The 25,726-nt window shown below is 40.5% G+C and overlaps 1 protein-coding gene across 1 annotated transcript in view; it reads right to left on the bottom strand.

The window, feature by feature from the left end:
* Positions 1 to 25,726, bottom strand: part of WDR7 (WD repeat domain 7) — a 312,876-nt gene that overhangs the window by 82,679 nt on the left and 204,471 nt on the right. The window contains 1 exon segment of the mRNA XM_025198163.1: positions 19,536 to 19,722. Within this exon segment, the coding sequence (XP_025053948.1) occupies positions 19,536 to 19,722 (187 nt within the window).

Below are 25,726 nucleotides of genomic sequence, written 5' to 3'. Positions count from 1 at the left end.
GAGGTTAGAGCAGAGAGAAAGAGACTATTTAATCCACAGCAGTACTCTTCCACTGGCCTGAACTGGCATGGATATTTGCTATGGGGCACACTAACAACTTAGATTTCAAGCATATAGGGCAAGATAGTTGGTACCATTCCTGCCATCTTGCTCACTTCATGCCATTTCCTTGTAAACCACAGTGGCTAGGATACAGTGTATAGGTGTAGGACTTGCATTTAATTGGTACATTAATCTACACTGCAAAATTGAATGCAAGGCAACACAAAATATGTTCAGATCATGCCTTGCTGAGTTTTGAAAATGTAATAAATGTAAGATTTATGTATGTTCTCCATACTACTTTAGATGTCAATGTATTCTGGCACAGCAAAGCATGTTGGAAAATATGTTTTGGGGATGTATTATCCCAGACATCTGCCAGTATCATCAACAAGTTATGGCTATTGGCCAAGATGTTAAAAAATGACTAGTGACTTTTGTGGCTGAATTTCTGGGTGCCCCACCTGAGATTCCATTATGAAAGAGCATCAAGAATCAAATCATTAGTTGGGCTCTCACTCAACACAGAATTAAATTTAGAATAATGTCAAATATTTTTCTACAGGCTGTTATGCTCACCAACCAGCAGAACCCAATATGAACATCATGAGTGGAGCACAAGGTCATACACATTGGCTAGATAGACATTCAAAAAGCCTGAGGCGGAATTGATGAAACCATGATGGGTTTCTCTAAGCTCCATAGATTGGGAGCAAACAGAGCACACATTTGCCCTTCGTGTGTGTGTGTGTGGGGGTGGGGTTTGGGGGGAAGAGGGTAGCTTGCACATGCCTGTACTGGCCAAGGCCAGCAGGCTGGGGACACTCACAGCTCCCAGCATGCTGGAGACCACTGAGGGCAGCCGAATGACTGGCCAGCCCCGATTGGCTGCCAGGCACACGCCCCCCATCCCCTGCTGTTAGATGCAGGGAGGGAGGGAGCCAGTGTAGAATCTCTGCCCCAGCCCCACCCCTCCACCAGCAGCTGGCTGCCAGCAGCAGCAGGGGGGAAAGCGGAGGCCTCTCCTGCACAGACCCAGCCCCCCCAGACCCAGCCAGAACAGCTGGGGGGCCCCTGCTTCCTGGCCTGCCTGGCAGTGTGGCTTCTCTCTCCAGCCCCACTGTCAGTGATGGGGGTGGGAGGAAGATGGGGGTGCTGGCTGGAGCGGGGGCTGGCATAGGGGCCTCTACTCCCCCTTCCCTCCCACTGCCTAGTCCAGCTGGAAGGCACAGGAAGGACACAGGGCTGGGGAGCAGATGCTTTGCTGCCTCAGCTCTGTAACAGCTTGGGGGCAGGGTCGGCCTGGCACTCAGCAGGAGCAGATAATCGTAGGCCAAAGCTAACCTGCCTGTCCTGCAAGATGGACTAGCAGGGGCCACAAAGCAGCATGGGATGCTGGGGGAATGTGACCTAACTTGAGGTGGAAGAGGATCTGCTACAGAAGTACGACAGACAGGTCTAATCTAAACCAATTGAATCTGATACTACATCCATCCAGGTCAATCTTAGACCAGGTTCTGCCATTTTTAAACAGGTCTACATGCACTGTACTTCTGTTCTGTTACAGGTTTAGACCAGTTGCTGATCACTTAAACCGGTTTGTGTGTAATGTATGTAAATAGCCATTATAAAGAGAGATTCTTTTTTTCCCCCAGAACACAGGCAAATGTGCAGCTCCGACTGGCTGGTGAGGCAGCACTGATTGTTAAAGCAATTTCTTGACCTTAGCTGTGGTAACATCCTATCCCAGACTTCTATGGATGCCGAGTGTTAATAAAACAAAGACTTTTCATTAAAAGAACGATGCCATTTAAGTGTATGCTAACTGCTTAAGATGTTTTTTATTACATGGAAAAGAGATAAAAATCTACATCTTTCTCCTCTATCAATGTGTTTTCAGAGTTTAATGCAATAACAGAGGCACTCAAGATACATATATATTGAAGACAGTTTGCCCAGGCCCAATTGAATAAACCTATCTACTGGCATATGTATTTTAATGCTAAATACTGTGGGTAACCCATATATTGCAAGTTATGGCTTATTACTTATTTAATATGCTTATTATTAAGCAATACAAAATTACAGCTTGCTTCTACAGAAAAAGAAAACAGAAACTGGACATCCAGTCCTGCAGTCCTTGTTCATGGGTAGTAATTAGTGGAATTAGTAAGGCTCCAATGTCCAGTCTTATGACTACAATAATTTTATACAACTAATGCTAATAAAATGAACATAAATGTTCCTTCCTAAAGCCCTAACGCACTGGGGTCCAACCCTTTTGGCAGGCGCACCACAAATCAGTTTCCAATCACCTTCCTCTGTCTGATCCGCTGCTCTGCTTTTTGTTTCCTGCCCCATGTGCCGAGGCTGCCTACCCCTTCCTTGATCTGTCATGTGCCACACACAAAGGCTGCCCAAGCTACTTGTGGCACACGTGCCACAGGTTGGCCATCCCTTCCCTAAGTTAACATGCCCACCTTTGGTTATCTTAAGTCAGATCCTTCCCTATGCTACAACTCTGCTCAATGATCATCTATCCTTGTACTCTCCTGATTCCTACGGTGGATGAGAGCCAGCTCAGCCTTCAGTTTAAGTCAGAACAGCCTCCACAATGAACAACATACAGCTGCTACTACCTTCCATAGGACTGTTTGATATGTGCTGTCATGGTTCAACCATGCCTCTTCCATCCTCAGATGTTCCTGGATTGGCACAAAGCTCCCTTATCAGGAGACAGAATATGGCTCATTAAAGCTGTTTGTTCTGAATGCTAATAGGAGAATCCAGAAAGCTATTGCAAACAACCCAATGGGACAGACAGTGGATATTGTATTTTTGGGACATTTATCCATGGTATATTTACAGAACACTTGCACAGAAGTTTAAGGCGATGAATTGTTTCCTTTTAAAAATAGCACAGTGCCATAATGTCAAATTGTGCAGGCATCAAATTGATAAGAAAAAAAGCACTAACATCTGCCCAACCTCCAATTAACATGTAACAGTTTATCTATTCACTTAATGACATTAATGCTTGATATCTTCAGATCTGTCACTAGAGCAACGATTTCTGTGGGATACAATTGGTATTTCCAGCTATGTAAAAATGTCCCTGGTTCAAAAAAGATGTTTCTCATTCCCAAATTTTATTGTCATCTCTGAATAGCTTGGAAATAGATTTAAGGTAACTCCATATGTTGACTCATGAGGGAAGAATTGACACACAACTTGCAACATCCTAACAAGGGAACAAGAAAGACAACGTGAGTAAAAGCAAATAAAAAGGACACACTGCTTTATTAGGGCACAGGAATTATCATTTCAAGAACTCTAGGCTCATCTTTCTAATAAAACCTTTGATTTTGAAATTTTTCCCCCTGTACACGTCTCTCCTATGCTCCTGTTTTATAAGAAGCTTGTGGCCTGTGGTATAAAGAGTACTGGCAATGAGCTGGGATGACCAATTACTTCAAAGGTTCAAAGCTATGATTGAATGGCAATTAAACTTGCTTACTAACCCATCAGGGATTCTCATATACAGCTTATATTAGGTATTTAAAAGAGTTTAAAAATGATTATTGGAGCTATTTTCCATCTGTAAAAATAAGTGCTTCATTTACTATCAACTCTGTTCATGTTTTGTGCAGGAACTGAGGGCTGAAACTAGTGGCAGAATTTTTTCACCGCTTATTTATTTGCATAGTTCTTTTCATTATTATTTTTTTAAAGATATGCACAGTTCCCCTTGAACCATATTTGGCACCTTGCTGTTGCTTCTGGATATTTTTTTTAATAATATATTTTTTCCTTTGGTAATTCTTGTACATCTCACATAGGAAATACTGGAGAAAGAACCAAAAACAAAATCTTGCTTATCATTTTCTTCTTTCTTTTCCTTTTCCTCATCCGTAACTCCCATAAAATACTGAATATAAACATTAACTTAGATCCTGGAACAGCATGCACTGATGTACCTGTTATTGTTTATTTGCTATACTCATTTGAATAAAAGTAAAAGCATTTAAGGCCCTATTTTTTTTGCAAGGCTATTGTGATGGAAACATCGAGAACCAGATCAACAATTTAAACATACAGTTATATAGGCCTATATGATCCTTTTGTGGTACACAGCCAAACCTTTAGTAGCTTAGATAGTATTTTTGCCCAGAAGCAAGGAAGTGCATGTTTCTGTCTGTAGCATGTTCCCTCCCAGTGTCGGTAAGCATGCTTTTTCCTGAAAAGCAACAGGCTTCTTGTTAATTCATTAACATCACTCAGCACTGGTACTATGTGGCCACAGATTAACCTCCTCCTGCAGCTGGGCCAGCTGGTCTGCATGTCCTCTTTCAGAGTAAAAGCTGTGCGTGATGGGGCAGGCATAGTGCACTAGGACCACAGAATAACACAAAAAGCAGATGCAAAACCAGGCTTCAAAGGGAGGTGCCTATGTCCCTTATATCCAGACCTGGGGTCTTTTAGCTGATGAACTTAACCATTTCCACATATTCCACACTGGTAGGACACACATGACCCCTCTTGTCTTTTGCCATATACAGATTCCTACCATGCTGTAAGCAGATACCTACCTGTACACACTGTATTATATTTAAGATATAGAGGAACCTTTACTGAATTTGATAGAGCCTATCCTATCACAATGCATGCCCCAATATTATCAGAAGCAGTAAGACAGTCCAGACTATTCTGTTTACTGATTTAGTAAACTAGATTCATTTGCAAGTCTGTGGGGTTTTTTATTTAAAAATAGGCAGTGTACAAAAGGCTGCTTATTCATGGCTCTCAGCACCTCTGGCAAATGTTAAAAGCAGTCTGTTGGTACAAACAAGAATCAACATAGCAGCCTCTTCCACACCAAAGATAGCATGTAGCCAAAAAGGAAAATATGCATGATTATGATAGTGGGTCAGAATTCATTGCCTGTGTCCTGCTAGCAAAAAGTCTGTCTGTGGTCAGGATTTAGCTGAACAAGTTTCCATTAAGCCGGGGTCCAAGAGCTGGCTTGCAAAGCCACAGGTGGTTTGAGTTAGCCCAAAAGACACATTTTCCAGGCAGCAATGAGCCTGGTGCAGCTCTGATTGGCATTCACAACTTCTTTCCCACAGGGTAGCTTCTCCCTCAGAGTGGCTTCTCAGCTGAAGGGAAGCTACATCTATGGATACAGTGAGTGGGCACGGTGGGAAGGAAATAAATCTAGTTTATTAAAAAAAACCAAACAAACCAAAATTCTCCACTCCGAATACCTAAACCTCACACTTGGGGCAGAACTTTGGATTGCTCGCTATGCGTGCGCTAGAGGGGAAAGAACAGTTAGTCACTTTGTCTCATGAGAGCCCATGCAGGAGACAGCTAAAATACTGCAGCAAATCTCAGGGATGCAAGGAGGACTGCCAGCACTCCAGTACCTCAAACACAGCTACAGCTAATGTCAGACGACACTTTTTAAAGAAGCATATCAATAATAATGTTCACTGCATTTAACCCCAGGATCTCACAGAAGGGCTGCTCTTAACAAAGGTGTAGATTTATACCATATAGGCTAACCAAAGTAGATATATACTAGGGGTGTGCGAAACGGGCCGCATTCGATTCAGATTCAGCCCAAATCAGGGACAGTGATTTGATTTCTGCTTTCAGATCACTGTCCCAATTCAATTCGGCTGAATCTGAAGATTCGATGGTGATTCAGAGAATCAGCAATTCGGCCACAGGCACAGCTTTAAAGGTTTTTTCTACGTACCTCGAGGTACCAGGCATGGCACGTATATGCTGCGATGGTCGAGCAGATGGAGTGTCCCAAAGGCGCAGGGGGGCCATGTGCCCGGCAGCAGACCTCCCTGCACCTCCGCAGCTCAGTGATCAGCTTTGGGGGGACCCCAGGTGCCCCCCCAGACGCAGGAGGCACCAGCTGCTGAGCCAGGGGTCGGCGGAGAGAGTCCCCCGCATGCTCCGCGGTGGGCCCAGAAGTGGACTGGTAGTGCTTCTGGTCCACTTCCAGGTCTGCCACTGAGGGTGCTGAGGATACCCCCGCTCTCCTGTGGACCACTCCATCCACCTCATCATCTCAGTGTTCACAAGCCACCTGGTACCTTGAGGCATGTAGAAAACGCATTTAAAGCTGTGTCTATGTCCAAATCGTCGAATCTCTCCGAATCGATTTGGAGGGCTCCGATTTAAATCAGAGAGATTAAAGGGTTTTCTGATTTAATTCCGATTCAGAGATTTGGCCACCAAACAGAATCAGTGACCGAAGCTTTGCACAGCCCTAATATATTCAGACTGGTTTGTCGTTAGTAGTGAAAACGGGACATAGATAAGACCAGATACTGCTGCTTCAGCTGCTCTTGGGCCTTTGTGCAGCTGGGAGAATGGCATGGTGGATGCCTCTGTCCATTCCCTAAGATGTCATATCTGTCTTTTGAGAAGACAGGAACATTACGTTAGGTGGGAGGACAGGAGGAGGAGTTATACTGTGGTGTATGGACTCACCATTACAGCAGCAACTCTTGCCGTTGTAGACAGGAAAAACAATGCAACCACATGGACTCTGCCCAGGTACAGACATTACACTTTTACCAGCATATGTAATCAGAAACCAGTCTATGCCCATAACTGAACAGAAGTTTGGCACACAAAACCAGCCTATACCTATAGGAACAGAAGCACACAGACTAGTTTAAAATGGTGGAATCTGTCTAAGATTTGCATCTCCCCTGTCCTCCCCCCACACCAAAAGGCAAACATGTGTCCTGTTCACTACGTCGCTTACAGAAAATCAGGTCACTTAGATTGATTCCACCTCAGGCTTTTGGAATGTCTGTACTTAGCCTCTGTATAAATGCAGTGAGGGATGCTCAAAGAAAGTGCAATTGTACCAGTGTTGTGAACATCTGAACGCTTGGGATACATTTTATATGCAAGATCCATGATATTCTGCTGACTTAGCAAGGGGAGATTTTACTGCAGACAAGTCTAGCATGTCATAATTTATCCCATCACCTATGTAGGGCCCTTGTGTTTCCAATTCTCATTAAATATAAAATAATCTATATACACAACTGCAGTGGAGGAAAGCAGTAACAGACTTTGCTTTTCTCGACAGAGAACCCAAGACAGAGCGATTAAGTAACTTTGTCAAGACCCCAGAGGAAGGGTACAGCACAGCTGTGCCCGAGTTCACAGGCTGTGGCACCATGTTTACACTAAGACTACTCTTCTCTCATGCATGTTATTAAAATGGAGCATTTTTAAAAAAACAGGCCAAGATTTATTTTGGGAAAGATCTAGGACACACGAATGCCAAACCTTAAACCAAGCAGTATTCTGTTCTGGTACAATACATGCAGATACACTGTTCTCTTGGTCTGATAACCCTGCTTTGATATAGGGATTGGAATGCTCTTGTAGCTGTGATGGTCCAGGAAATATACAAGGGTTATTTTTTTTGCTGATCTTTTTTATTGAACCAACCCTATAGATAGGATAGAGATTAGACAAGCTTTCAGAAGCAAGTGTTCTGAAGAAGGGCACTTTATGCCCAAAAATCTTGATTTAGGGAGGGCGATTTTGGTGAGGAAGTAGAACTCATTTCTCGGCACAGTTCAGGCACAATCATGATTTGTGGCCCTGCCGAAAATAACCAATTTTGCTGGATGCTTAATTCTCCTATCTGTAATGTAAGGTAACAACATACATCTTTGCAGAGAGGCTGGCAATCGATTAAGAAAACTATTATTGGTAGCTCTAGTAGCGTTATACTAATATTGTAAGTATGCCTTTTAGGACGAGTTACCACAGAAAATATTCATTTTCACATGGTCAGGTACCTAAAAGCAATCTTGTCGTAACCCAGACAGTTGATTATTGAGTCCAATGCTACCAAGCCACTGTAGAGATTCTTCTTCTTCATAAGAGTCCAATAGACAACTTCTATCTCATTTGCCCGAATACTCCAAATCCCAGCCTAACACTTAAGTGCTTTTCATCCTATCAGACTTCCAAATAACTGGTTGCATAGTCTCCACAGAAAGGACAGGCACCCTATCTCCAAAAAGGAAGAACCGATATCCTTTGAACTGACAAAACCCTCATGATTTTTCCACAAAAGAAAAAAAAAATCACCATTTCATAGATTCATAGATGTTAGGGTCGGAAGGGACCTCAACAGATCATCGAGTCCGACTCCCTGCATAAGCAGGAAAGAGCGCTGGGTCTAGATGACCATTTCCATTTCTGTAGTTAAAAAGTGGTGTTATTAGTATTTCAATTTAATAAAGCACATGAATATATAATCAGGAGAATATAGATCTCGTAGATAAAAAGTGTTTTAAGCTAATAAATGCTGCTCCTTTGGCAGCATTTTTCTGATAAGTACGTTTCCGAGAGATACTGCAAGAACACAAGGCCTTAGGTAGTCACAATAATTAAGAAGCACTGCTGGGAGTATAACAAAAGCTCCATTGGGTTATTGGAGAACAGCAGATCTTAACCTGTGGGTTGCAACCCTCGAGGTTTTTGCTGGCAGGTTTTTGTGGAGTTGTACGAAGCATGGATTGATTTAAATCGTGATTAAAACTGGTGATTTTTAAGTCAACAAGCAGGAACCCTGGATTTCTGTATTAGATTTTAATCACATTTTACCTTGTGTTTTTTAGCTACTTTTCTAAAAATGGGCTTGATAGTCATTGGCTGCTATAATTTGGTGCCTTTTAGTAATCAGGGAAATACAGCACATCTATGCACATTAAACAATGTTATACTTCTTAGTCACCATTCCAAATGATTATATCTTTGCTATGCCAGAAAATAAAGCATAACAAAAATGCACCAGCGATGGGAATGCCACTCCTCATTTTCTAGAGGATTAATTTTACTCGCAATTGCATGAAGACAATCTTGGAGGGAACTTTAAGTCTTTAAAAAAAAATACACAAAAGCAAGATTTTTGGGGGGGAGGGGGGGAGTTAGTAAAAGGGACAAAGGGAGAAATGGTATATTTTGTAATAAACAATGTGGTTAAATAAAGAAAACATTAGCACTACTGTGAATGAAAATAATTGGTACCTGATCAGTGGGTCTTTTAAGATTTTAGTATCTCATCCTCTCATGCCTTGTGCTTATTCATAGAGGAGAAGAGAAAGAACAAGCTTTTCTGCCTTCTCAACTTCCAACTTGTTTCTCAGTTTTGAATGAACTAGTTAACTGAATGACTTGCATATATTGTCCTAAGAAGATATTCTCCCTGCAACTGTCAAAAGCTGGTTCAGCACTTCAGCAAACACTTGTTCCAGGAGCTTAGCCACTGACTTCCACCAGTTCAGTAATTTGACTTTGTTGAAAATTTTGGCAGCAAACCTATACGGACAGAATATTTACGTTAATTATTTTAATAGGGTATTATAAATTTAAGCCTTCCCATGGATTGTCATAATTTCAAAGAATAACTTTAGGTTTATTTTTAAGAATGGGAAAAATGTATTTAATTTAAACAAAGATCAGATTTTCTAATTAAAAAAGAAAAACGACAGGTTCATTTATAACTACCCCCTTCCTTGCTGAGGCAGAATGAAGTGCTATGGGGTCATTAAGAACTAGTAAGGGGAATATTGAGCACAGCAGTGTATTGGCATCAGGCAGCATGCTCTGCACTTGAGAGGAACAATAGTCCCACGACCAAGCAGAGAAATAACATTGAAGAGGCCCTCCTGATCTGCTGAACACCTTGGGAAGGAGCATACAAAAGTACAGGAGTATCAAAGATATGACCCACGGGTCAGATCCAACCCACAGACCTCTAGCATCTGGACCTGGCATGCTGAATTAAGCATATGCCTGAACCAGCCCTGCATGCTGGGTCAGGCCGCGTTCAGCATGTGTGCTGCATGCAGCACACACAGGGCCAGTTTGCCAGCCTGATTTGGCCCATGGACTGGTCTCATGCTATGTATGCATCTGGCTCTGAGGGCTGGATGTGTCTGACAGCCCTGCAAAAGTACAGTGCCTACTTCTGATGCCAGGGGACTGCTGGCATGCTCCTTTACGATGAGAAGGGAGGGCAATTTCCCTACCTTATAGACACTTTTAATAACTAGGAGGAGGGAAGAAGTTGGAGCTCTTACCTAACTGAAGGAATGAGGAAATTTTCTGCTGCTAACAAGTTTTTGGAGAGAGAGTCCTGGAGAGAAAAGTTTAATTTTGAGAGGAAGAAGCTTTCTGAAAGTAAAGAACCGTCTGTGCTTTGCTGGAGAAACTTGGAAACTTACTGAATACATGCAGAATATTTTTCCATATGCATTTCCATTCATTTAAGAGGGTTGTATTTATAAAAAAAAGGGTAAGTACCTTCCTGTTGGGAGCTTTTATGTACTTTAAATACAGTTTCTAGCTTTAGGGAATTTGGCTCTCCAAAGGGAAAAGCAAAAAACCAACATTTCATGCAACTGTTACATTAAAATATGAATGTTCAGATGTAGTGAATTTGGGGACAAAAAGTGGGAAAGTAATGAAGAGAGCAAAGAGAACATGTGGTAATAGAAAAAAAAAGGGAGGGGTTAGATAGAAAATAAAATGAGAAAGTGCTGAAAAACAATTAAGGAACCATAACAAGCAACTTTTTAAAGCTTTTCAATGCTTTTCAATGGAACAGCCTGCCACCGGAGGTGCTTCAAGCGCCTACATTGAATACCTTCAAGAGCAAACTGGATGCTTATCTTGCTGGGATCCTATGACCCCAGCTGACTTCCTGCCCTTTGGGCAGGGGGCTGGACTCGATGATCTTCCGAGGTCCCTTCCAGCCCTAATGTCTATGAAATCTATGCAAAGTTCAATGACAATTTGTATACTAAGGTGAAAATTTGGCTTGGTTTCTATCCAACAGCCTTTTATGATTATATAATTTTATTTTTGTTCACGGTTTAGGTCAAAAGGTGGTTATGTTTTGTTCCATATTTCTGTATGAAAAATGTTATCAAGAGGGAAAGCGAATACCCAAACCCATGGACTCTAGGCAGTCAGACAGAGGAACAGAAGACATGCTGCTCCCAAGCCCTTCATCAACCACAAGAGCATGACCAAGTTAACAACCTCCTAAGAAAATCACAGAGCATGTAATTTTTACTGTGGTTCTTCCTCTGTTTTTGGGGACGGATTACACCAAGGGTGGGCAAAATGCAGCCCGTTGGCCGGATGTGGCCCACCAGGCCATTGTATCTGGCCCGCAGGGCCCCTAAAAAATTTAGAAAATTAAAATTTATCTGCCCCTGACTGCCTGATATGTGGCCCTCGATGGCTTGCCAAAACTCAATAAGCAGCCCTCCACCCAAAATAATTGCCCGCCCCTGGATTACACTGTTTGCTGTGATTCTTCCTGTGTTGCTTACTTAAAACAGATTTAGAGAGAGGGCAAATATGCTCTGAGGGAGGACTGGAAGGAAAACCTCCACACAGACATTTTCTCCCTGCTAAAGCAGCAGTCTGACACCATGCACCAGGCGAATGGCAGACATTTTTTGCTACAGTGTAAAATTATGAACCTTTATGAAACAGCTTCTTGCTTCTGTGAACAGAGTTAAATTGATGGGAAAATAAAGAATCAGGAGTGAATATTCCCATATGAAATTATGGCAGTGACCTTGGGACTGTTTTGCCTTCCTCTGGGCCATTGAGAACACAGGTTGCCCAAGCATATCCCATGTAATTAATTGTCCACGACAGTAGAGCGTGTGGGTACAGACAGGCGGGCCTCTGCACTTCCCATGGTTTAATTCTATGTCTTCACATTTAAGGTCAGTGTCAGCTTAAAGAAAATTAAAAATTTTAAAATACGAGGCTTATAATTGAAGTGGACACAGATCTCTACTTCCAGGTTTAAAAGATATCTTTGTAGCCATAGTTTATGGAAAGTTACCAAATCATCTTTAGAATCTCTCTAATTTCCAGTGGATGGTTTTTATCTTTTCTAAGATCTCAACTTTAATGAGTACATAAATTATATCTTAAAAATATGACCGTATACTTTCACATTACTTAGGCCTTTATATTTATTCTGCATTTCCACCACAGAAGAGAGACAATGCCTTTAAACATCTTCAACTAAACTTGAAAGGGCATTACTCATTTATTTTTAACATAGCTATGTAAATGCGCACGTGCACAGACTGAAGAGGATACAATCTGTTCCTAATTTTGATAAAACATTATAGAGTAATCCAAAACAAACTGCAGTTTATAATTCAAAGAAAAAAAGTTATGGAAAACAATGATCCCTACAGTCATCCATGCCTAGAAATCAAAGCCTAATTAATGCTAGAAAAATACTCTTAATCCTCATGAGTGAGCAGTTGCACTCAGCGTGTCTCACAGTATAATCTTTAGTGGTGGGGGCTGGGCTAGAAGGATGGAGGAGTTATCCAAAGCTCTGCATCTTATTTCAGCCCAGAAATGTATTTTATTCAGTGCACAAAGAGAAAGAGAGAGTGTGAGAGAGTGAGAGAGAGATAAACACTGCATGTGTTTTTTCTTTGTCAATAAATGTGAAGTGAATTTTTTTTAAAAAGCACAAGCTTGACATAAAAGCTCTTTCATAAAGTGTGCTTAACATCACAGACAGAAGCAAGGCAGCTGTGCACTGTTATTGTGTACACGGTAAATCAGGCACAAAAAGGGGCAGCTCAGCAGGGCACCAGGAGGGTAAGATGCACACTTAACCCCCTGCACACATTGTTGCTCTATTTCTTTCCATCGTAGTCCCTCAGCAGTCAGTACTGTACCTGTCATGGATGTAACAGGCCATTTTCAATCTAAATCTTGTTATGGATTAATAAGCAAACACTTTCTCGCTTATTATGCAATTTATCATGATGAAAATTGCATTGGGCTCCTCAAGGCTACACGCTGATACATTCATTTATTCAGTGCTCTGTGTATAGAAAGCCATACTAATCTTTATGACAGCTACGGATGTAATAGCAAGATTAAAATTACTTTCTGAAGAACTGTACTTACTTGGTTTATACAAGGGCTATATTCAAATACAATAGACCTTAGCAGAGTTTTTTCAGCCGAAGGGCATGTTTTACCTTTACCTTTTAAACTAAATTTAGACAAATGACATCATTCATCTTATTTACAAATATTTTTTTGCGTTAAATGACATAAACCGTTCATTCATTCTTCAAAAATTGTTTGGATTATATCTAAAAATATGCTATGGAATGAATTATCAATATTTATCTATGAATAATGAAAAAAATTAGACATTTTAAGGTTGTCAGGGAAAGACACTACATGCATTTAGATGAGCAAGGGAGACATGCAATGATTATTACTGTTCGTTTTCTTTAATGGCTCTCAGTGATTACAAACCATTGACACTACAATAGATGTCCAGAACTGCAAGTGAAATATAAAATGCAAAGGAAGAATGCATTTAAATTTTAATATCAAAGGACAAGGTTTCTGAAAGGATTTCATGGTGTTACTCTTCTTACAAAGTTATTTAAGGACAATAAAGAATCAGTACATCTTTAGAATATCAATAGGAAATTTATACTTTAAATATATATTATCCGTATTGTATTAATTTATTTTGAAGTGCCAGGTCATATTTAATTTCTAAATAACATACAGCTGGATGAGCAGCTGTCATTGAAATGTTTTACAATGAAACAGGCTTGGAATAAAATGAAAAAAAAATTAATATAGAAATAAATTTACCACACTTTTGTATGATCAGAAGACATTACTTTAGTATTTACAGTTATCAGGAAAATGTATAAACTTACTATACAAACACACATGCACATGCTCAAAGACATTCAGCAGTTTCAAGAAGAATACATGCACTGAAGTATTTTATTATGTTTTTAAGTAGTCATCTCCCAGATGCTTTAAAAAAATGCTCAAAAGCCTTTTTGAATGTCAGCAGTGAAATAAACATGAAACAAAATGCTAATTACTCCAGAGAAGCCAGGGAAGCTGTATTTCTGGTAAACAAAAATACAATAAAATTAATTCTTAAATGATAATATCATAATGTCACATCTACACCATTTAGAGATTCAGGTGTTGACTTTCTCTCAATATAAAAATTTTTGCTTGTAAGAGTGCAAAGTGAAAATTTCATTTTTTTTATGAATGGAATTTCTCCCCCCCCCACCATTATTAGGTTAGTTTACCATTTAGTACTTAAAAGCACATGCATCTTAGAGTAATTTCAAAGTAAAACCCTCTATTTTCCAGTTGAAATTATTCCAGTAAACATGAAACATGTACAGAAAATGCCAGTTAATATTTATAACCTATGTCTTAAAAAAATGATAATGCAGGCAGTGTTGAAGTATTAGATTCTTAGTTGGTGAAAATTAGCAAAAGTCTACTGAAGTGAACTAAGCTACTTTAACAGCTACAAACTGAAGCTCTGCTCAGCAAACTTGATGAAACACACTTTGTAAGCAGAAGTTCAAAATGCTGAACTCTGGTGGGTTACATTTTAAATAAATAACAATGAAGAAGGTTTGAAATTTTATAAGCGATAAATTAAGTGATGAATAACGAACCGTACATTTTTCAGTTAATTATATTTAGATGAAAACATTTTGCAGTTATATTTCTTTTTAAAACTCAGTCTCTATATCAAATAAATAATAAAAACTCATTTTGTGTTGATAAAAGGGTTACAATATACATACCTCTGAAATATTCTGATTACCTTATCAAGGAGAAAGAGCACATATGTATAGCATTCTCCTTAGTGCAGAAACCAGATATTTTAATGTTACTGTCAGGGGCTAATTTTTTTTATATACAGCATCTATATAGCTGTGAATTAAAATTAATTTGATCTCTATAGGCATCTGAGTTATTGCCACAAATAATCTTCACTATTTTATTTTGTGTAGATCATGTGGAATGTAATGATTTTGTTGTATTTAATGTACAGGGTACTACACAGCTGCTTGTAGTATTAAGTGTAATTTCTTTAATTATACATATACAACTTAGTATTTTTTTTGCAGACTGTTTTGTACTAAGTAATTTGCATTATGTCCTGAAAGGTAACTAATCGAAGAATAGGAAAGACGATCATTTTATAGAAATTCTACTCAGAAGGAGAGATCTGGAATAAATCTCAGACAGAATGACCAGTTTTCTAGGCAGCACTAAGCAGAACAGGGAGCCATCCCACAAAACTCTTAATTGTACAAAGTACCAGTGACATAAATTGGATTAGTAGCGAGAGAATCAGCCCCAAACCAATGTCTATTGTTTTGTATGGGGAGCTCCCATAACAAGGCTTCTGTGTAAAATAGCAGTATTCGTGCATAAAAATATAAAAAGACAAGGCACGCTAAACTACAAGAACCCAGATAAATCCAACCCCTAAACTATACAGGCCCAGATTCTGACATCCTTATTTCAGGAGTCATCCACTTGATTTAAAGTATATGTTTTGACACAATTATTTTAATGGGATAATTTGTAAAGGAAGGGACTAGTCAGCCAAACGAACAACAACAAGAAAAAGTAAACCTGGCTAGTCATAAAGGAAACAGACCTGTACAAAATGTCCACATTACAATAAAATAAAGAGGCCTACAAATTCACCTGACACATCACATGTGTACAGTATAAATTCGGGGACAGAATAGAAGAAACACCTCACATGAACAGATACCACAAACTTTCTTCCAATCTTCCCTCTGGCTTTTCAAAGGGTACCCCTCACACCCTGGAGTGTCCTGCTTCATCTACAACATTTACCATTTCAATTGTTATTTCTGTCAGCAATTCTGAGCATTTAATTCAAGGGTTTAATCCTGAAAGCAAACGCAAGTAAAATATTCAATGAGACTACTCAAGTGAGTAACATTATTTTAAAAAGTTGGCATGCAGGATCAAGTCCTATGATTTAACCTCAGAGTAAAAAATTTAAATTCCAGTTCATCCTAGTTGCCAAGACAAGACAGAGGGCAAAAGGTGGCACATTTAATAGACAAGTTCTACACTATTTTAATTTCTACATGCTAATAGTAATGCATGATAATACATTCACTGGATAAGAAGCAGCAAACATAGGACACAAACGGCATTTTAGGCAGTGAACTATTGTGCTATTTTTTACTATCAACAGTATACTCATGCACTAATGTCCATTAAAATAGTTTTGTGTTGCATTAGTCCCAAAATATATGAAAAGTATTCCTGTTATCCATCAAACCATAACAAATGGATCTCCACTGAGAAGCAACACAATGCAGGGGGGCCCACTCTTGCTTCAAGTTCCTTCACAGCATCAAGCTCAAAATTTCTGCCCTTGACTTCAGGGTCCTGAGTAATTCTACACTTGCTTTTACTTACTCAGATACTTTCTTATCACACATTTGAAATGCAATTGCTTTAGAATATTAGCTGGATGATAACAAAAGGCTGAATGTTAATTTTTCCCCTATCTTGCATAACTCTCATAATACAACTTAATATTAAAAATGTGTAAGATAAGAATTCAACCAATCACTAACTAAGCAGCTTGATTGTTTCTTGCAACTCTTTCCTCTACCCATTCACATTAGTTTGCCTTTTCAGAGTGCAAGGGACACACATGCCTTATATATATATAATTTTTGTTTAATATGTGTGTGTGTGTGTGTGTGTGCGCGCACATGCACGTGCTAGTGAGTACTCCATGAACAATTAATAACTGCTCCATCTTCAACATCTGCCCTTGACTCAGCCCCTAAATTTGTTTCTGCCTTCGATAACTCTGTATTTATTATATATTGGTTCTCCTTACTACACATCCACATTTTTTGTTCATCTATTACCTCCTGCTGTCATTTTTTTTTCTATGTGGCTTCTCTGAGTTGCATTACTTCTAGCCCAGCACATGCATAATGCTGTTCCTTGCATTCTTACATGGATAAAGAAACTCAACTGCATCACTTCCATCCTGAAACAACTTACATGGCTCAACATTTAAATCATGATTTAATTCACAGTAGCTTCCTCATTTAAAATAATGCTTCAACAATTTGTACAGGCTAACACAAAGGCATAATGTTCGTTGTCCCCCTCCCTGCCCCTTCTACTGTATCCTTCTGGATATCTAGCATTCACAGCAAGGAAGAAAACATACTGCATCTGAGAGAATGGTTGAAATATAGGGACCACTCAATGGAACCTGCTGCATCAGAACCTGAATAAGCATTTGCAGCATCTGATTTCAATAAGCACCGACTGGTTTTCCAGCAGTGCTTGGGCTCACTGAGACTTGACAGCAGCTGCCAGATACTGCCTAATGATTTGGGGTTCTCTTACCACCATAACATTTCCAGGAATCACTGCTTCCCTTTAGATTGCTGGGATGAGGCAGAGGCTCTCAAATACAAGGGATCCACCTGCTTCCCATGCCACTGTTACAAAAGACCAGGGCTCCTGTCCATAAATGCAGTATTTTTATTTTGCATTGGCAGACCCAGCCTCTGTGCTATCTTTATGCACTTGCAGCTTAGTGTTTACCTTATGCAGTTGTACTAATCCTTTTGTTTGCAAAATGGGTACTACTTACCATTCCTAGAAAGGAAGAAAAGACCTAAAGCAGCCTAGGTTCAACCTGTTAACCTTCATCCATCCATCACAATGCCTTTGGTGATTTCCCTGCCAGTGGCTTCTGAAAGCAATCTACATTGTACATCCTATCAAGCTGGACTCTAATAAACAGCTTCATTTCAGTTAGTTCAATATGTTGTCTGCATCACATCAAGTCAACATGGCCTGGCTTGTAGGATGCAAACACCCATAAAACAATATAATACATGTAGAAATCACACAAAACAAATACTTTTCCTTTTACAAGTCAATTTGCTTGAGAAATTGACATGAATTCAAATAACAAATAGTGTCAGAGTTACAGTAACCACACTATTCCCTCCTTTAAGAAGACTAAGCAATCAAACAAAAATAAAGCAGAGTTAAGGAAAAGTCATCTTCAATTTGCTTCATTGTGGGGATACTGTGAAAAGCAGTGCTAGGCACATGAACTCTGTGAAGACAATGCTTTTCTCTGATTAAATAAACATGGAATAAGTCAATCAAAATAAATATGTTGTTTTCTAAAGAATTCACCCTAATTAGAAGTAAAATCATCTCACAATGACATTCTAGATGTTCCTGTTATGGAACTGATGGCCTGATTCTCATTTCATTTGACTATTTGAATTAGGAGTAAACCACTGAACTCAATGGACTTGCTGTGTGTAATATAACCACCCTGAAAAGCTGGAAAGAGATCTGTCAGCAAAATGTCAGGACTGACATCTATGGGGAAAAAAAGGGATATTCATACACCTTTGTATCTGCAAGAGACAGCTACAAGAGGATGAAAGAGGAGTGGAGTAATACGGCTTTTCTCAGTGATTTCTTTCTTTTACAATGTTTTCAAAGGGAATGTAAGAAAAACTAATGCAAATCTTGCAACACATTCTTGCAGCACTATGTCGACCAAGTTTGTACACATAATTTTGAAAGCTTTTGGAAAGGGGGCAGATTTGCATGAGAATTTTCTTTTATAATCTGTTGCAGTTTGACTGCAAATACCTATATATAAAGTGGATTATATACCAAATAGACTGCCTGGATACTTGAAAAAGATTCTTTTTGACCCAAGAGAGAGGATGTAGTCCACTGAGTTTATGATTTCATAGGACTCTTTAAATCTATAAATTATCTAGAGGCTACCTATGGAAACCAAGTTTAGTTGAGAAAAGTCAGGACAGATGGTCATGAGTAATGCTGCATGCACATACGTTAAATAATACTGCTAAATAAAACAACAATCTTCTGAAATGTATTTTCTAAAGTACTCAAAATTATTCATTCACATGATAAGGCAGTAGCTTCTAAAACCTCAGAAACAAAATAGATGTTCTTGAGTGACGCTAGTGTAAAAAGCTTCTGAAAGTAATTACTCTTCAGATTCAAGGCAAAGGGAGGCTGAATAAACAAATATACTGTTTTTTTTAACAAAATATTTAATGGGTTCTTCTTCTCAAATTTGACAACAATGATCTAGGTGTACCTGATACCCCAAAGAGCCTGCCAAATATCCATCAACTATCTACAGCGGATAATAGGGTGTTATGTCCAAAATGGTGACAAACTAGTAACTATACATGTGTAAATACTGTCTCAATTTCCATGTCAACAGCTCTCTGTGGGTAGAGCATTCCTCTTTTGAGATCATGTACTATAGCAGGAAAAGACTGCAAAACCCAGAAAACTGACACAGAACTGAGACCACAGCTTGGTCCAATGTCAAATTTCAACCTGCTCAAACACAAGGAAGATGCTTTTCCCATTTTCTAATTAAATATTATGGATTCCATATCTATATTTTTTAGATGTTAACATTATGAGAAACAAATCAGAATACAAACACCTGAAAGCCCTCCAAAGAAATTATTGAATTAAATACGTACTTAGCAAGCTGTTTCTCAGCATCAGCGCAGAGCTCCAAAAGGCCCATTAATACAGCAGAGACGTCCATGTATGGCTCCCATACAGTAAAACCTCGCCCAATCAGATCAATTGCAGTTCTGCGAATGGTGCTGTGTGGAGGAAGTTTGGGGCTGGGTGGCTGCAGCAGCAGAAATGTCAATGCCTTGCCTGCCATACAGAACAGGAGAAAAACTTAGCACAGTGAAAAGAAACCTACCAAATTGATTTTTTGTTGTTTGGAAATGCTTGCCACAAATCCAGTATGGAAAGTTGTTCACCGAGTACCACAACAGGGTCTGCTCTTGTAAAAGGGCAGGACTTCACACCTACTGATTACCACTGGAGTCAGTGAAAGCAGAGATGCAAGGTTCTGCCTACATCAATTCTATTGAATAACTGTAAGCTATTTGGTGCAGAGACCACTGGTTTGCTGTATGTTTGTACAGTTTAACACAACAGAATCCCTAAGGTGTTGTGACAATACAAAGGATTAATAACAATCTTGAATACTATATGAATACTTTTGCAGGATTGGAACATATAAAATTGTATGTTTTAGATAAATGATATTTCAGATCTCTAGTGAATGAACTACTGCAATCCCAGAGTTAAAGAACATGAGACAGGCAGACAAACAGATGCATAAACAGACATGCTCTAAAGTGAGGCAACTGTAGGAAGGCTTCTCTCTGAAGGAGTGACAGTGGCTTTTCTATCAGAAGTTGTCAGTCTACAAGGCTGGAGCCCAGAACTCTGAAGAATCTAACAGAAAAGTGGCAACAGGTTTTTTTTATAACATTTTTGAAGCATTCAATAGAATTTAATAAAGACCTATGTCCCTAATATAAAACCCTTTAGGTCAGTTAAAAATATAGAAGAGAGATCACTCTCTATTAGAGTGTATAGTAATGTCTATAGAAGTCTATTGATTACATCCTTATTATATTCTTCCTATAGGACCATTTCATGTGGGGAGGATCATGCAGATATATGAGAAAGAAGCGAGTGCAAGAAGCTATTTTTAAAAATAAAATAAAAAAATAAAGGAATTAAACTTGAAAGTATTATTATAAGTAACTGCTCTATAAATATGAAACAATCTTTAACATTACCTCCAGGAGATCAGTAGGTATTATTATATCCCTCACCCTGAGGCAGAGACTAGATCACAACAATCAAAACCTTCTCTCCTTAAAAAAATGAAATTTGAAATAGCTTTTCTAAATACAATAGATATATGATAAGACCAAGATTGAACTATTTTTTCTGTATATGTAGGTTTTATTTTTGGGAGTATGTATGTAGTGGATGGGTATTGGTGATGATTATGCAAAATGTGGGGAAGTAGTGTTAATTTGCATTCATTTGAATTTATACAAACCAGACAGCAAACCACTGATGACCGGTACTAAATGTAAATTGGTGTCTATGTTGGAGGAAAAGATGGAAGAGTTGGAAGCACAGGTATCCACACTGCATGTTATCAAAGAAAACAGACACTTCTTGGATAAGAGTCATATGAGGCTGGCACTGGAGATGCTAATAGAAGATAAGTGGCAACATGTGACGACAAGGAGATGGATACCCAAAATTCAAGAGGAACAGGTAGAAGTCGATAACTGCTTCTAAGCACTCTGCAGTGGAACAGCTGGTGAAAGGGGGCAGAGATGAGGACACCAGCAGGCAAGATCCAGAGGACTCAGCAGTCTAGAGAGCAGTAAGTGAAGGGCTCCAGGGATGGAGGCTGTAAGACCACTGAACGCAGAAAGAAGAGAATAGTGGTAGTAACTGTAGACTCCCTTTGGAGGGGTACAAAGGCACCAATTTGTTGTCCATAATTAGGATCCTGGGAGGTGTCATGTCTGCCTGAGGTTCATATTCAAGATGTTACCAAAAGACTGCTGAAGCTCATCCATCCACCAGACCATTACCCTTTCCTGCTAGTCCATGTAGGTATCAAAAATACTGCTAAGCATGACATTGAGCAGATCAGAGGAGACTACAAGGCTCTGGCAGGAGGATTAAGGAGTTTAGAGAACAAGTGGGGTTCTTATCAATCCTCCCAGTGGAAAGCATGGGACCAGGTGGGAACTAACGCATCATGGAAGAAAACATGTGGCTGAGAGAGTGGTGTTGATGTGGAGGCTTTGGATTTCTTCACTAGGGGGATGTTCTGAGGAGGAGGGCTGCTATCCCTGGGAAGCCAGACTGAGGGGGAGAGAAGTTCAGGAGAGCTGGCTGTACTTTAAAGAAGCCTTACTGAGAGTGCAGGAACAAACCATCCCAGTGTGCAGAAAGACTAGCAAGTATGGCTGAAGACCAGCTGGGCTTAGCAGGAAACTCTTCAATAAACTAAATCACAAAAAGAAAGCTTATAAGAAGTGGAAACTTGGATAAATAACTAGGAAGAATAAGAGCATTGCTTTGGCATGCAAAGATGAAGTCAGGAAGGCCAAAGCGCAATTGGAGTTGCAGCTAGTAAGGGATGTGAAGGGTAACAAGGAGGGTTTCTACAAGTATTCTGGTAGCAAAAGGAGGATCAGGAGCAGTGTGGGTCCCTTACTGGATGGGGAGGCAAGCTTGTGACAGGATACAGAAAAGGCTGAAGTGCTCAGTGTCTTTTTCACATCGGTTGTCACAGGCAAGGTCAGCTCCCAGACTACTGAACCAGGCAGGACAGTCTGGGGAGGAGGTGAGTAGCTCTCAGAGGTGAAAGAACAGGTTGGGGACTACTTAGAAAAGCTGCATGTGTACATGTACACAGGGCGATGTGGGATGCCATGGGGGCCAGATGTACAAGTCCATGGGGCCAGCACCTGAGAGTGCCGAAGGAGTTGGCTGATGTGGCTGCAGAGTCATTGGCCATCATCTTCGAAAACTCACTGGCAATCTGGAAAGGTGCTGGATAATTGGAAAAGGGCAAACATAGTGCCCATATTTAAGAAAGGGAAGGAGGATCCAGGGAACTACAGACAAGTCAGCCTCACTTCAGTCCCTGGAAAAATCATGGAGCAGATCCTCAAGGAATCCATTTCTAAGATTTTGGCAGAGAAAAAGGTGATTAGGAACAGTCTGCATGGATTCACCAGGGGCAAGTCAGGCCAACCTGTTTGCCTATGATGAGATGACTCGCTCTGTAGATGCAGGGAGACTGGTGGATGGGGTGTACATAGCACAGCATTTTGCAAGCAAGCTATGGAAGTACGGGCTTAATGAATGGACTATAGGGTAGATAGAAAACTGGTTGGCGCATCAAGCTCCAAGAACAGTAATCAATGGCTCGATGTCTAGTTGGCAGCCAGTATTATCAAGTGGAGTGGCCTAGGGGTTGGTCCTGGGGCTGGTTGTGTTCAATGTCTTCATCAACAACAAGCAAGATGGCATAGAGCACACCCTTAACAAGTTTGCAGATGACACCAAGCTGGGGGAGAAGGGGAGAGTAGTAGGTATGCTGGAGGGTAGACTAGGACAAATTGGAGGATTGGGCCAAAAGGACTTTCATGAGGTTCAACAAGGACAAGTGCAAAATCCTGCACTTATGATGGAACAATCCCATGCACAGGCACTTAGGATGGAGCAATCCCATGCACAAGTACAGGTTGGGGGTTGACTGGTTTGGCAGCAGCTCTGGAGAAAAGGACCTTGGGGTTACAGTGGATAATAAACTGAATATGAGCCAGCAGTGTGTCATTGTTGCCAAGATGGCCAATGGCATCCTAGGCTGCATTGGTAGGTTTGTTGCCAGCTGGTCAAGGGAAGTGATTCTTCCCCTCTATTTAGCATTGGTGAGGTCGCATCTGGAGTACTCTGTTCAGTTTTGGGCCCCCCACTACAGGAAGGATGTGGACAAATTGGAGAGAGTCTAGCAGAGGGCAACAAAAATGGTGAGGGGGCTGGAGGACATGACTTATGAGGGAAGACTGAGGGAACTGGGCTTATGTGGTCTAGAAAAGAGGAGACTTAGAGGGGACTTAATAGCAGCCTTCAACTACCCGAAGTGGGGTTCGAAAGAAAATGGAGCTAAACTGTTCTCAGTGGTGGCAGATGACAGAACAAGGAGCAATGGTCTCAAGTTGCAGCAAGGGAAGTTTAGGTTAGATATTAGGAAGACATTTCTCACTGGGAGGGTAGTAAAACACTGGAACAGGTTGCCCGGAGAAGTGGTAACCTGCTCCATCCTTGAAGGTTTGCAAGACCTGGCTAGGCATAGCTTTGGCTGGGATGATCAAGCTGGGGATGGTCCTGCTTTAAGCAAGGGGTTGGACTAGATGACCTCCTGAGGTCCTTTCCAACCCTAGCTTTCTGAGTCTATCAAGAAATGGGATCCATCTAACCAGAACTAACGAGATCTTTGGGCATCATTTAACTAAGTGTAAGGAGGGATTTAAACTATGTCCCACAGGAGACTGAGAACAAAACCCTCCAATAACAGAATGAGCAATCCAAAGGGGAAAAGGTCAGAAGCTACTACTCATGTGAGAAAGGGCCAGAGAGCCACAGGACAACAATAAATGATGCAAAAGGGAAACAAGTAGGTTGGAATACAAAATACATCTGATAAATGTATACAAATATAAGAAATGGGGAACAAACAAGATGAGCTGAGGAAGTCACAACCTGTGAAAGGAACTGTGATCTGACTGGTATCAGAGACCTGGTGGGACAGCTCTTATAACTGGAACACCAACATTGTGACCAGCATGCATGTGTCAGCATGCTCCATCAGCCTCCATGTCTCATGTATCAATGTCACCATGCTTCAAAATGGCAGTAGGGGCACTTTAACTGAAGCCCGTTGAAGCATCCCCACCACCATTTTAAAGTGTGAGGACACGGATGCACAAGACGCTGCAGGCACTTTAACTACAACAGCTCCGAGAGGCAAAAGCCCCCTTAGTCCATATCAATCTGACCATCAGGTACAATTCTTCCCTGATCTCAGATTTGGCAATCAGTATGACCCTGAGTTCAGGAGCGAAACCCTCTAGCCAGGAACCTCTAGGTTTAAGACTCAGAAGGAGCACTGGCTCACCCGTCAAATCCCCAGTGCTTCCCAATGCCAACCCTTCGAAGGACAGTGGTGGGGAGCGGGGCGGGAGGAGGAACCCTGAGACATGTAGCACTGGTAGAGGAAAGAATTACTTCCCAACTCCATATGGCAAACGGGAAAGCCAAGAAGCTTGAGAAATACCCATAGTAGAGCATAAGTACAGCTAGTCCTCGGTTCCCCTGACCAACATTTGTTTGGTGTTCAATTTCTTCTTGAAATTTCTTCTTGTGGTTGTGTCAGGGTTGATTGTGTAGTCTTACAAATAGGTTAGACCAGTGGTTCTTAAACTTTTTTGAATCAAGACATGCACCTCATTAGACTCAAGGTACCCCTTCATAGCTTTTGTGAATTGAGCTTCACCTCATTTCAAAAAAATTATTACAGTGCTTATCTCTTTATAAAGTGGCTAGACAGTAGGGTCGGGGACTGGCCAGCCAGGGAGAACCTGAGCCTACCCTTAATCTGCTCATCTCCTGAGACATGGAGCCTGGGGCTGCCTTTATTTGCTTATCTCCGCAGATCTCCTGCGGCATCCCTCAGTGGATCTGGCTGATCCCTGGTCAAGAATCACTGGGTTAGACAGCAGATTAGTATCGGATGGTTTGGATAGGGATGATCCTGCCCCTGGCTGGGGACGGGACTAGATCACCTCTGAAGGTCCTTTCCAGCCCTACTTTTCTATGATTCTATGGTCTTAGCCCTGTTGTGGGTGTTTATGTTTTTCCAGTTGCTTATTAGACATTCTGAAGTTGGGGAAGCAGAAATAGTAGCCATTCTATAGGAAGAGATCTTGACAAAGGTAAGAAACTACCATGAAAATGTCTGGAGTGTCTGTATACTGGCATTTAATAGAAACTCTAAAGATCATTTATAAAGCAAAGACAGATTTATTTAAAGGAACAAAAATTCTACCTAGAAATCTGCATGCATTGCAATTGAATTAAGATAGAATTTTAGAGCTGGGTAGATACAGGCAGACTTGAACCACAAACATTTTATCTAAAATACTCTTACATACAATATACACCTGTAAGTCTCAAACATGGATTTGAATTGATGTAATGTTTAAGGTTTGCCTTAGTAAGAAAGGACTGCTATACGAGATTACACGTAAAGGTAAAT

The sequence above is a fragment of the Alligator sinensis genome, unplaced genomic scaffold (genome assembly GCF_000455745.1).
Source record: "Alligator sinensis unplaced genomic scaffold, ASM45574v1 scaffold701_1, whole genome shotgun sequence".
Classification (NCBI taxonomy): domain Eukaryota; kingdom Metazoa; phylum Chordata; order Crocodylia; family Alligatoridae; genus Alligator; species Alligator sinensis.
This window is presented reverse-complemented; position numbering and strand designations above follow the sequence as displayed.